This window comes from Onychostruthus taczanowskii, unplaced genomic scaffold (assembly GCF_017590055.1).
Source record: "Onychostruthus taczanowskii isolate IOZ18803 unplaced genomic scaffold, ASM1759005v1 scaffold10, whole genome shotgun sequence".
NCBI classification, from domain to species: Eukaryota; Metazoa; Chordata; class Aves; order Passeriformes; family Passeridae; genus Onychostruthus; species Onychostruthus taczanowskii.
In genome coordinates, this window is record NW_024496526.1 from 13256767 (window position 1) to 13270093 (window position 13327).

The window sequence follows — 13327 nt, forward strand, 5'->3', positions numbered from 1 at the left end:
TAGGAGCCATAATATCACAAGTTTCACAAGAAACTGTTATCTAAACTGAGACACACTCTAATGGCACTTTCCAAATTCTGATAAATTGAAAGGTGTTATGCAGGAGGCTGCTGATCTATGGGGTTTTTTTGGCAATTCCAATGCATAAGAACACAAGTCATAATCCTCACTAGCAGCTTTTTTTTTTTTTTTTTTTTTTTTTTTTGGCATTTCTCAGCAATTAGCAACACAATGGCAGAAAAAGAAACCTAATAAATCTATGCTGTGTTAGATTGGTTTTTCATTCAAAGTAGAGGAAACACAATTTAAGATAAATAACCTACAGTGCAAATTATCTTTATGAGAAGGATTAAAGTTCAATGGGATCTTGACAGGATTTAGAACTGAAATAAACACGACAAAACCCTAAACTTGGCTGACAACAGCCTGCAGAACTGTATCCTCCTCTGAGCACAGCTCTTGAAGAGCGTGAATCAGCACAGAAATGCAAGAGGAAATGAGCAGGTGTTCCAAGAGGTCTAAAAATCATGGCCTGCAAGGGAAGAATGAACCATCTTGAACTGCTTAGTCTAAAAAAATGGAATTAGAAGATGAGTGGAAGCACATAAAATTCCCTTAAGACATAAAAGGCTTATGAACTGAAAACAGGAAAAATCCTGTTTTCTGTATAAATAACAAGTAGGGCAAGGATTAAAGGCTTAAACTGGACCAGGAAGACTCAGAAAGCCCAGAAAAACAAAAGTCTTCAGGAGAGCAAGTCAACAAAACACTTCACCCCTGGGAAACTTGGAGTTCAGCACTGAAGGTGTCCTGAAGGTCTTGGAAAGCAGATAACAGCAGCAGTATTAGCTGGGCTTTGATCTTCCTTCCAACCTGATCATTCAATGGCTCTAAAAATCCAGCTACATTACAGGGAATTGGGATTTTCAGGCTCAATCAAATACATTTTTTTTTTAAATTATGCTTCCATTACCTGATAAACCCAAAATTTGATGTTATTTTCCTGATTAATCTTCTAGAAATTGAGATCAAATGGATTTTATTCTGCAAATCTATTAAAATAATTTCTCTAAAGTCTCAAATCAATACAATGGTTATTGATCATATTCTTTGAAACTTTCAGGAAAATTAGCATTTATCAATTTGTTGAGAAAAATCATACATTTCTGCACTCTGTGATTTCATAAATGCCTCATTTTTTTACTACAAAGTCAGGATATAAAATATACAAAGCAAACAAAGTATAAGCTGCATGAAAAGCTGTAAAAAAAAAATCTCTCCTAGAAGAAAACTGCCCACACAATGCCATCAAAAAAAAGATTCCATAAAGAATAATGCCTCACATTTTTCAGTGATTAAATTTAAAATTCTTTCTTAGGAAAAATTCTGATTGAACCTAATTGCTTGAGTGAAGCTCACTGCAACAACAACAGCACATCAAGCAATCTACACTGTACTTTTATGAAAATTACCTCAAAGAAAAACAATAACTTGATAAAGATTCTGAAAAGAAACCTTAATTAATAGCTTGACTAAGCTCAAACAGGACCAGACTATTCCCCTCTCCATTTTAGTACTGAAAAGTATCTGGAAATTATAATAAAATTGAATTTCAAACCAGCTAAGACAGATCAAATAGATAGACACATCATCATACATCTAAAAAATAAATACATACATCTAATAAAATAAATAAATTTTATATATATATATATATATGAAGTGATATAACAGTTTCCACTGCTTAGGAAAGACTGACAATCAATTTTAAACAAAGTGTTTCTGAGCTCATCTAACATTTATTATACCAAAGTCTGAAAGGTTGAATATAAACATGAAATTTAAATATCTTTTAAGAACAGTATTTTTTTTCTGAATGCTTATTATCATTTCAAAGAGCAAGTGCAATATATCAGCACAACTTATTTTGAAATGTGTTTTTAGAGAAACTAGGAACACGAGTATGAAAACATATAATTTGTATTGACTTTCCATCTGAATAATGGAGCTCTGTAACACACTCTTAGTTCAATCAATACAAATTTAAATCTAAAGGAAACATTTAAAGTTTGGGAAGCCAGCAATGTCACAATGCCAGAACAGCAGCAAGCAAAGAAGATGAAAACAAGAGACATGGAAAGTGCAGAAGCTCTGGAGGAGCAAAAAGACAACATTTAAAACCCTCAGGAAATGAAGACAACATAAGCAGAAATGAGATACAGCAGAGGCAACTAAGAAAGGCTTGGAAAAAGAAACTGGAAAGAGAAGAACTGCTCAATTCAAGCATTTTAGTTCTATATAATTATTACTCTGTAACTCATTCTATTTCTCTGGCAATTCATTAGATTCCCCTGACAAGCACACTTTTTGATACTAAAATGGAATAAGGAAAAAAAGTTGGAATCACATAATTCCTGCATTTTCAGGACTCATATTCCCCTTCTAATCGGCTCACAAACAAATGTTTTTACCATATTCTGAAAATGTGTTGCATACTAACTTCACACGTTATTGCTGTGTGCTTGTGAAATGTTTCTTATACATAGGAAAATACTATTTCAGATAGAGAAAAAAGAAGGTAAAGGGCAATGTTCTCATTTTATTCTGAGTAATTCATTCTTTCTTCTGGAAAACAGATTACAAGTTACTCTTCTAATAGAATACACACCTGGTTCAAGGCATCTTAAATCACTATGGCTATTCTAAGAATTACTTCATAACAACTGAAATTGTTGAAATAGTAGTTTGGCATTTGGAGGACAGCTTGTCTTCATAAGGTCACTTTAAACTTTATTTCTAATAGTATAATATAAAAGTTTTTTCTTCATTCTAAGTTCATTCAAGATCTCATGCTCAGAGACTTAGATGATGGGGACATTTTGAGTCTCACAGATTCACAAAAGATACCAAAATTGTTCTCACTTTCCTAAAATGCCCTTCACACAGTCAGCAACTGAAGTGTTAGAGGATCTGTCCTCCAGAGAACTTCCCATGGCTTTTGAATGAAATAAACTGAAAAGGGCCAAGATGATTTGTGCCTTTAAAAGCAGATGCCATATTTAATATGGAATAATTTTGTCACAGCTTTGATGGCATTAGGGTAGCATCATTACAGTTTGTATAGAAAAGGATCATTTTTCTTTATATCAGCTGACACCACAGGTCTCAGATCATATATTTAGTATTACATTCTTTGAAAAAAATCGGGAGAAATCACTTTGTAACTTCAGATTCTCACCAACACCAGTAAACATTAAGCAGAAATATCTCATGGGCTTAAGAAACCCAAGAAACAGTAGTCTCGCTTTTCTTATTTTATGCCACAAATGAGTACACTTCACTTTTTTCCCCATTTAGTTTCCAAATATCAGTCATTTCTACATGATTTAAAGTTTGTTTCAAGCTTTCCTCATATGAGTTACTAACACTGTCTTAAATTCCTTTAATCCTCTTGTTTCTCCAACCTAGTAAGAATGTGCTTTTTTCCAGTTACTGGAAGTGTCCATAATATAGCAAATCAGATTGATCAAAAATCACTGAGAACCAGTGGCCAAAGCACTGACATAAAGCAAGAACTTAAACAGTAATCCCTGCAGAGTAAGAATAAAGAAAGAATACCCTAATCATATCCACTGAATTGTGAAATATCCAAATAAGCAAAAGAGAATGTAGAAGGTATTTCTGTTCAGAATTGCTAAAACTCTATGAAAGAATAGATATAATATAGAATAAAATTATCAAAGAATCCTGAACCAAAGAAAAGTGAGTTATGAAAATCTAGAAAGTAAACTCAATATTACTTTTACGTCCCTAGCAGGGAGGCAAAGGTGTGACAACAGTTTATATTGCACATGCATGTTTCTGTTTTACACACAACACTGCACCTGAAAAACACACTCCTAACATGGTTTCTAAATGATGCCTCAATACTTATTAACAGTGAACAATGAGGGGAATACATTCCCCTCTCCTCTTTTGGCTCATGTTGGTTTTCACCTCAATTAGTGAGCTGAGCAGGCTCTTACTGCTGTCAAAAAACAAGTGCCAGAATGGCTTAGGGGAAAAAAAATCTTAAATATTGAATGCTACCAGGCAGCATATAATTGCATATTCAAAATTAACCTTCTGAACCCTCAACCAATACTGATCAATATCATGATTGATCCATTTCTTAAAAATACATGTTAAATCCCCATATAGAATGCAAAATTGTGTTTATACATATATGCCCATGCATATTAACTGCACATGAAAAACTGTATAAAACTTCAAACAGATTTTCATTATATTATTATATTTAATTATATCATATTGACATTCCTAGAAACATCTGGTATTAGCATTCTTAGATTAGCAACAGCCTAATATTTAAATACCCCTTTTTACATGAAGAATAGGGACAGTTTTAATAAGTCCTTAGATTGCAGTCAACCCCACATTTGGATAATCCCAGCCTGTATTTCATACATAGAACAAAACAAACAAACAAACAAAAAGTGAAAGAAGCTCTCAGTAAATTGTCATCACAGCTGTTAACATCCTGAATATTGAAAGTGCACCAAATATCAACTTACCAGTACTAACACAACTCTCTCCATCCTTACTGAGCTTCCAGCCTTCATAACATGAGCACTTGACAGTATTTTTATGCTGTTCACAAACTTGGCTACACCTGAGGTGCTTGGTGCAGAAATCCATAATCTCACAAGTTTTGTTGTCCATAGTGAGATTGAATCCCGCAGGGCAGGAGCACACAATTCTTCCTCCAGGAACCACAGAACACTGATGGCTACATCCACCATTGTTTAGTGAACATTCATCTGAAATAACATGGAAAAACAATAATTAAGGGCTGCAAAAGCTGTCAGTTAAGTTGCATATAGCAAAGTCAACTAAAACACCTACAAAAGCTTCCAAGATGGCAAATAAAAATTTATATTTCTAAAACAGATTTCTATACTTCTTTTTAAAATTATCTGATGTGCAACCATTCATCTGTCAGCTTTACTGAACCCTTCAAAGGTTTTAGCACAGCTCCATGTTCAAGTGGTGATCCCCAGGAGTCAGTGTTGGGATTGACGCTGTTTAACACCTTTATCAGTGACATTGACAGTGGGTTTAAGGGCACCCTCAGCAAGTTTCTGATCAGAGTTGTGCGAGTGATAAAGCAGGAAAAAGATGGACCAGAAGGACCTTGAAAAGTGTGGCCTGTGCCACCTGAATGTTGATGTTCAACAAGGCGTGATACCAGCACTGAGTCAGGGCAATCACAAGCACAAATACAGGCCGGGAAAACAATGGATTGAGAGCAGCCCTGAGGGGGAGGAAGTGCAGGCGTTAGTGGATAAGAAGCACAACGTGACCTGGAAACATGAACTTGCAGACAACAAAGCCAAATGTGTACTGGGCTGCATCAAATAAACCTGGAAAAGAGGAGATTCGTCCCCTCTATTCTTGTGAGACCCCACCTGAAGGCCTGAATCAAGCTCTGGGCCCCAAGGTGAGGAAAATGGGAGCATTTTGGAGCAAGTGCAGGGAAACAGGCTGAGAGCTGGGAATGTTCAGCCTGGAGAAGAGAAGGCTCCAGGGAGACCTTGGAGTCCTTTCCAGGGCCTAAAGGGGCTCCAGGAGAGCTGGAGAGGGACTTGGGACACAGGCCTGCAGTAACAGGACAAGGAGGAGTGTCTTCAAATTGACAGAGGACAAATTTGATTTGACATTGGGAAGAGATTTTTGACTTTGAGAGCGCCGAGGCCCTGGCACAGGGTGCCCAGAGAAGCTGTGGCTGCCCCTGGACCCCTGGAAGTGTCCAAGGCCGGGTTGAAAGGGGCTTGGAGTAATTTGGTCTAACAGAAGTATCCCTGCCTTAGCGGGAGGTCAGAACAAGATGACATGTAAGGGGCCTTCCAAGCCAAACCATTCTATGGTGTCAACTCAAGCTTCTGTAGTTGGAGAGAATTGCAAATGAGCTGAAGTCCTTTCCTGCACATCGATGCCCTTTAAATTGTTTACTTCCAGGAATGTTTTGAGGGGTTTGAAAGACTTGTCTCCTTCGCCTTATTTGAAGGAAGCTAAAACTTCAGGAACAAACTCAGTATGACTTTAACTAAACTAAAATCCTCACATAGGCTCCAGTGCTAAAATTTCAGTGCGAGAACCTTTTCCTCAGCAGGAGGTATCACAACAGGCAGTATCATGAGCAATCAGAAAAAGGTGTCTAAAAAGTACCACAAAGATCGCCTTCATCAGATCCATCAGGACAATCTCTTCTCCCATTGCAGAGCTTCTCAGGCTGTAGGCAGATGGAGGTATCATTAGCACAAGGGTATTTTGGTGGTCCACACAAATAGCCCTCGCAATTATCCTCATCAGACTGATCCTCACAATCAATATCGCCATCACATAGCCACGCTTTGCTAATGCATCTCCCTTGGGGAAAAGAGACAATAAACACAGCAAATCAGACTGGAAGCAAACTTTAGGACGAAAAAAAAAAACCTTCAAAGCAATGTACAGATTTCTTTTTTTTTTTAATTATTAGTAGTATTCTTTTCTATTAATACTGTTTTCCTCTTTGATGAGCAAAAAGAAACCAACTTGCACTTATACTCTGAAGCATTGTTCACAGCACTTTTGACAATCTAATTTTCCAAACAACACCAACCCTACTTATTTGTGTGCTGCACAAAAGTGCATACAGGCAGAACACAAACTCAAAATCTCTTAAAAACACCAAATGATACAAAAATTTTCTAATTATTTTTAATTTTTGCTTTTCTTCACCTCTCTTCTTTTATCTTCTACTGCAACAGCCCTCCATGGAAATGTTTCAATATATGACTTTTAATTAGCATGGGTTTGCAAAGCAAAGTCTTTCTAGAAAGTAGACACAACCCATTCCCCAGTGATGTCAGACAAAAAATCAGCTTTTATGCAAAATAACTACAGCAGGAAAAATTTCTTAAATTAATTCAGTTTTGTCAAATAAATGTTCAGATCATGTCTCAAAAGGGAGAAAAGGAATTTGTGATGACCATCAATGTTTAGAGAGGCAAGAAAGCCTCTTGATTACAAAAAGGGTTTTAATCTTTAAAATCAGGGAGGTACTAAATGAGAATCAACAAAGGAGGGATTTAAATGAAAAGAGCCAAGACTGTGAATGCTGACACTTACAAGTATGTATGTGTGTGCTCCTGTTCCAACCTATTTTCTACTTTCTACCTACAGCCAGGAGGGTTCAGCTGTAAATTTTTATAATACCGAGCCTGAACAGAAATGTCATGTACTTTATTTTCCAATTAATAGAGAGAGAGCAAATACAAGCACAAGTAACGAAGCTGATCTAGAATTTTTTTTCCCATGAATTAATTATGCAGAGAAAAAATTCAGTTGGAATGGGAAGGAAGATCCTGGGAACGGTTAGTTCCATTAACAGCAATTCTGGTGGATGCCCAGGCACTGACTGGCAAAGGCTGAGACTTCTAAATTCAAACCTGCTCAGCATGAACTGACACAACTTTCTGCCCACCCTTCCCAGCTTATACAATATCACATTTCAGTTTTCTTAAAAGGACACATTTGTTGAAGATTGGTTTAATGCACTCGGTTTGACATTTTAGTCTTGTTTTGATGCAAAAATAGTCAATGTCCTCGCAGAAAGTCAAGGGGATAAAAGACTTTGAAACAAGAACACTGAAAAAAACCATAATTCTGTAGCACTCATGAGGTAAATATGAGACTGTTTTAACTTTTGGTGAAGAAAAGCAAGAAATGATCATATTACACTGAATGTGAGGTTTAAACAACAGAATATCATTTTTCCAGTGCAAAATCAGCTTGAAAACAAACAGGGAGGGGTGGCAATTAGAATGAAAAGCTTCCACCATTTTCTTTAGTGGCCGAAGTCCCAAATATTCCACACTGAAGAGACAGAACTGCACAGACATGAGGAAACAAAATTGTATCCATGACATGTATGCAGCTTGTCATTGCATGCACTCACAAGTGTTTCAAAAAAGTGTCCCTCTTCTTTATTATCCTGAATGATCAATGATTTTATATATTACTATAACACAGCAGTAGAATGCAAGCTAATGGAAAATACCAACATGAACCAAACCAACCATAACCCAAAGTAAATTGAAGTTGCTTCCAGTAGTGCTCCTAATCTGTTATTTTAATCTTTAATGCATTCAAATGTTTACAGAGAAAATCAGTTTCCCTGTCTTCCTTGTACCTTAGTGAAGATATGTTTTATAATGAAAGATTCATCTTTCATTATGATAGATATGACAAGTTCTTAAGTAGAATATACTTTCAAGGAATTAATCTTTGCCAAGATTCTAAAGAGATGGACTTAATGAAATATTATGACTGTCTTGAAATCATTACTTAAAATTCACTGAAGTATTTTTCCTTTATTGCCCCTTAGTGAAACTCACACTTCTGGTTTCCAGGAACCTCTTTAGTTAAATTCCATCATAAATTAATTGCCTCAATAGCTGTATCTGCCCTTTTCCAAAGCTCTTTTGTGTAACACAGTGAATCAGGAGGCCTGAGCAGCAGCTAGGTGGGAAAGCCTGATCCAAATGCTTCTCCAATTTTTTTTTTTTTTCCCCTACAAATTTTAGCAACAGAATTAACTATTTATATACCCCTTCAGTCTTCCTCAGGATATTGAACCCAGGAGGTTTTTTGACTGAATACATCTTAAACCATAGGAAAACTACTTTGGTGAAGCATTAATTGCAGTTTCCTCTTACGGCTAACTCTCACTGCCTAAAGCTGTAGTATAACACCTTCCTAAACCATAGCATGGACTCAATCTCTGTCCCATCTACATTACAGAATGTTCCAATCTGACATATTTTACAAAATGTTGTGGTGGTTGGTGATCTCGCTTGTCCTGTAGAACACACATCGGACTTAGACTGAATCACATTGTTTCAAAAATGTGGTCATGTCTCAATTTAAAGAATTCAGTACAAAGGAGATGTTTATAAATGACTCCTGGATGAGACAGGAGAAAAAAAAAAAAAAAAAAACCAAACAAAAAACCCCCCCCCCCAAAAAAAAAAACCAACCCAAAAAAACAAGCCTAAGAAGAAGAGTGCTGATACAAAAGAAAACAATGTGGTCATGAACTAAAATGATAAATTATAAAAACTCTACCAATTTTCTCATCACATTTCTGGAAAACCTTTCCTTTCCAGCTTTCCTCTGCACCAGGTTCTTTGGTCACCAAACTAATCTGGACTCTGACAATCCCCATCCAGACAGCACCAGGGCTGCTTTTGTTCTATTCTTCCAGCATCACTGTGATCTGCACCCATTGATTTGATTTCCTCTATGTGTGTTCCTTATTTTCCATTCCAAACCAATACTGCTTCTTTCCTCAAAATCTTTTCTCCCCTCTAATATATTACTACATGTAAGGAAAAAACAAACAAAACAAACAAAGTATACAAAAAAAGCCCAGAATAGCATAAAAAATGGTGGGATACCATCAACTGCTGCTTGAAAAAATAAAAAGAACAGTAAGCAACAAATAAGCATTACAGCTCAGATGTACTGCTTACTAAACTGAAGTATTCATGGCTCTTTTGCATTTGTCTTCACAGAAGTACTTTATTATGATCGTTAGAGTAATTAGATGACATTTTAAGTGAGATTGCACAGATTTTGCTCTTGGTGCAGCACTATTAACTGAAAAGTAGGGAGATGGAAGAAAAAGGATAAATTTATGTAGTACATAAAATTGAGCTGAAGTACATGCCTGTAATAATTTTTGGTGGACAGAATCAGAATTTAAAATAAAAAGTTGGACCTTTGTACAATTTAAATTAATCTAGTCTAATTTAAAAGAAGCCTAATCTAATTTAAAACCAGAAAATAATGGGCTAGCAGCAGCCCAAGAGTAGTCAATCTCAATCAGGTAATGACTCCTTCTCACATTCTACTGCTGTGCAACATCTAGTACATTTTTCATCACACATCACTACAAAAAAAACATAGGATGGTTTTAAAAAAAAAAATTAGAAAAGCAATTCTGAAATCTGGTAGCACAAGTACCTGCAGCATTTTGGCTGACTTTGGACACAGGAGCTCAAGGGCTGCCCAGGCTGGACAGTTCCAGCAAGACCAACAAAAATAATAAAGGCTTAAAAACATACGACAGAAATGGAAGATGTGCAAGGAGAGAAGAAAAGTTGTTTTTTTTTTTATTCAACAAGTAATGGTTTTAGGGACCCATAAGTCATTCAATATCCAAAGGAGTCAGATTACTTGTTAGGAATAAAATGTTCAACTACTAGAGGCAAATGACAAAAGGCCATCTCTGTAAGCTTTAGAATACTCTCTGCCATAGATCCTTAACTGCATATTGGAAGAGGAGCTGGGTATGACAGGTTCTTGAGATCACCATCCCTGTAAACAGAAAAATCCCTTTTTGCTAAATGCTGACAAATCCTGGTTTTGTAGCTTGGCAATCATCCCTGTGGCATTGTGACACATCGACCAAAGCCACAAAAGCCACAGTAAGGAAAGACCATGCAGCTACTAATTACAGACATAAAATGGAAAGAAATAAGCAAAAAATGGGCAGTACCATCTCACTATTACTGTTCTCACCAGCTGCCACTCCCTCCTGAAGTACTGGCTGTTTCAGCTCCCTCCACACCCATGTTCCTACACAGAGCCATCACATTCTGTATCAGATGTCACCACCCAGCAATCTCTGAGGGGACAATTAGTCAGTGCCTCCTCTCCAAAACAGCTGCCAGAAATGCACAAGCCAGACAGCATTGTTTCTTTAGAATCATGCACAGAGAAAATTACACTTCTTCTGAAACATTCCAGAAACTATTTCTCATAAACCCCTTATTACTCCTTTGTCCAAACCACAAGGAACAAATTAAAAAGTAGCTAAATAAAAATGTGCCTTTGCTGTTTTCTGCTACAGTGCATTACTACATGCCTCCTCCAAATTTTGCTCCTTCCAGGAGGAAGGAATATTGCAAAAGAGAAAATTATGACAGTCATAACTGGTTGCTCCAGTGCTGTTTCCACACAACAAACAAGCACAATTGCATTTTCCCTCAAATCAAAGCCATATACCCGTGAATTTAGCAAAGTTTTGATGAAAATTTTTGGTTTTGTTGTATTTCTATGTGACAGCCAGAGAAGTCACCTTTCACCTTGTACACTTGAGACAGTGCCCTCCTTTAACCTGACTGCAAGCATAGGGAAGTTCATAATGAGGTAATGCTGCTTGGACTGTGGACTTTGAAGTGGGGCCCTGGTTCTTTGTTGAAAAAACAACTCATTCAGACAATGATGCTGAATTTAAATCCTTGTTATTTCCTGTTATTATGGCAGCCATATTTGGAAAATCTTAGCTTACCACCAGAAGGGGTTTCCATTCTCTTTATCTAAAATCATTCAGGACAAGTTAGAAACCAAAGCTCAGCCTAAGAAGCAAACTTTTCTAAAAGGAATAAAGCCTAGTAACTAAAATCTGCACTCTGTTTTGTATTCCACACTGCCCCTACACTATCTCTGCTTCCTCTTAACTGAAGTAGTAATATCTTGTCTCATTAGCTTTCCAAATGCAGCTGATGAAAATAAACCTCATCTATTGTGATTTATTCACCTTTCTTGCCCCCAATAATTCTGCTTTGGTCACTTGGACTGGTGTTAGCTTTTCCCCATTTAGGCACAAGGAGACACATGTGTTCCTGGTGCTATTTCCTGTATCAGGGTTTCCATCACTCAGTTTCAGGAAAGAGACCACTCTGTTGGAATTGAATAATCCATTTTCACTTGTAGAAAAAGTTCCATTTAACAGCTGCTTATTCTACACATCTTCAGGGACACAGAAGGAAATGGTTTTTTTAGACACAATTCAGTATTCCATATTTCTTTTTCAAGACATCATGATTTTTATAACTTTAAAGTCCAAGTAACAGCCAGATAGTTTTGGACAGAGATCACACAACCCTTCTGACACATTTATTGTGCTTAACTGTAAGAAAGGCATTAGAATGGGTTCTAGCTTCCTTCAATATTTGTAGTTGCCCAATGGCAACCATATTCCTACTTCTTATAGCCCTTAAATATTGCTGTGAAAGTTGTTTTAACCCTAATATCACACAAAGCTTTGATAGAAATCACAAAAAAAATTAATACTGTGCTGACATATATTAATTTATTCTTTAACTGGACTTTCCTTAAAACAAAAGTTCCCTCTAAACATTATAGTTTATATCACTGCATATCCTCATGCAATGATTGCCACATTCTTATCCCACCTTTTACTGTAGTAGAGAAAAAAAAAAAGACAATCAAAGAATGTATTTTTCTTCCAATACTGCACTTCAAATTTGCAGTGCTGTAGTTTAATTCCTCAAAGTATTCAAGGTACTTTATACTATTTTATTCAACTTATTTCTGGGGCCAGAAAGGAGAAATAGAAGAAAATACCTGAATTTTGGACTACTATGAAATGCTTTATTTAAGTATTTGGCATGATGTACTATCATAGAGAGTGGTCTCAGCTTTAAGTAATCTCAAAACTCATCCATTTCATATGGTAAATCAGAAAACAGGATGTGTAAACCAATATTATTTCCTTGGTAGGAATACGAGTAACCCCACCTCATCAGTATCAAGCATTAGTTACAGAGTAGATATGTGACGAAACAACACAAACTCACACAAACACACACAGAGGAAGTGAGAAGAAAATGCATCTGCAAGCCCCTACCTGTACTCCTGCAGGAGAACTTTGTTTTCTCATCACACACCCTCAGAGTTCCATTGCAGCCTTTCTCATCACTGCCATCCTCACAGTCCTTCTCTCCATCGCAGCGCCACAGCTCAGGAACGCAGCTCCCGTCAGGACTGCACTGAAATTCCCTCCCACTGCACCTTCCAGGAGAGGGAGTTTCTTAGAAAAATAAGAATTACATTGAAGAATTTGCTCGTGTGAGGTTTTTTCCCATTCCAAGTCTACACTGGCTTAGAATCCTCTTCCTTATCCAAGCCAAAATCAGAGTTCCCAAGTATAGCAGTCAAAATGCCCTATTCCATCCTATAACTCATCACTCCAACACAGGCTTCAGACAAACTCACTCTTATCCTCCTCACTTCCTTCACTCCCCCTCCAGCACATGCACAATACTGATTTTTATTTCTTTTTTTCACACCTGTCAGACAGGAAAGAGTTGGAGGTATAAGGAGGAGGAACAAGGCCAATGAAGTTTTCCCTGATGTTTTATCAACCCTGTGCTTAATCCTCAAGCTGGTTTCCCTCATCCTTCCTCATTCT

At 36.8% G+C, this 13327-nt stretch overlaps 1 protein-coding gene across 1 annotated transcript in view; it reads right to left on the reverse strand.

Annotated features, from left to right (window-relative positions):
- Positions 1-13327, reverse strand: part of LRP1B (LDL receptor related protein 1B) — a 290821-nt gene that overhangs the window by 178192 nt on the left and 99302 nt on the right. The window contains exons 18-20 of the mRNA XM_041406020.1: positions 12764-12946; positions 6229-6429; positions 4575-4820 (exon numbers count right to left, since the gene is read on the reverse strand). Coding sequence (XP_041261954.1) covers positions 4575-4820; positions 6229-6429; positions 12764-12946 — 630 coding nt within the window. The remainder of the gene's footprint in view (positions 1-4574; positions 4821-6228; positions 6430-12763; positions 12947-13327) is intronic.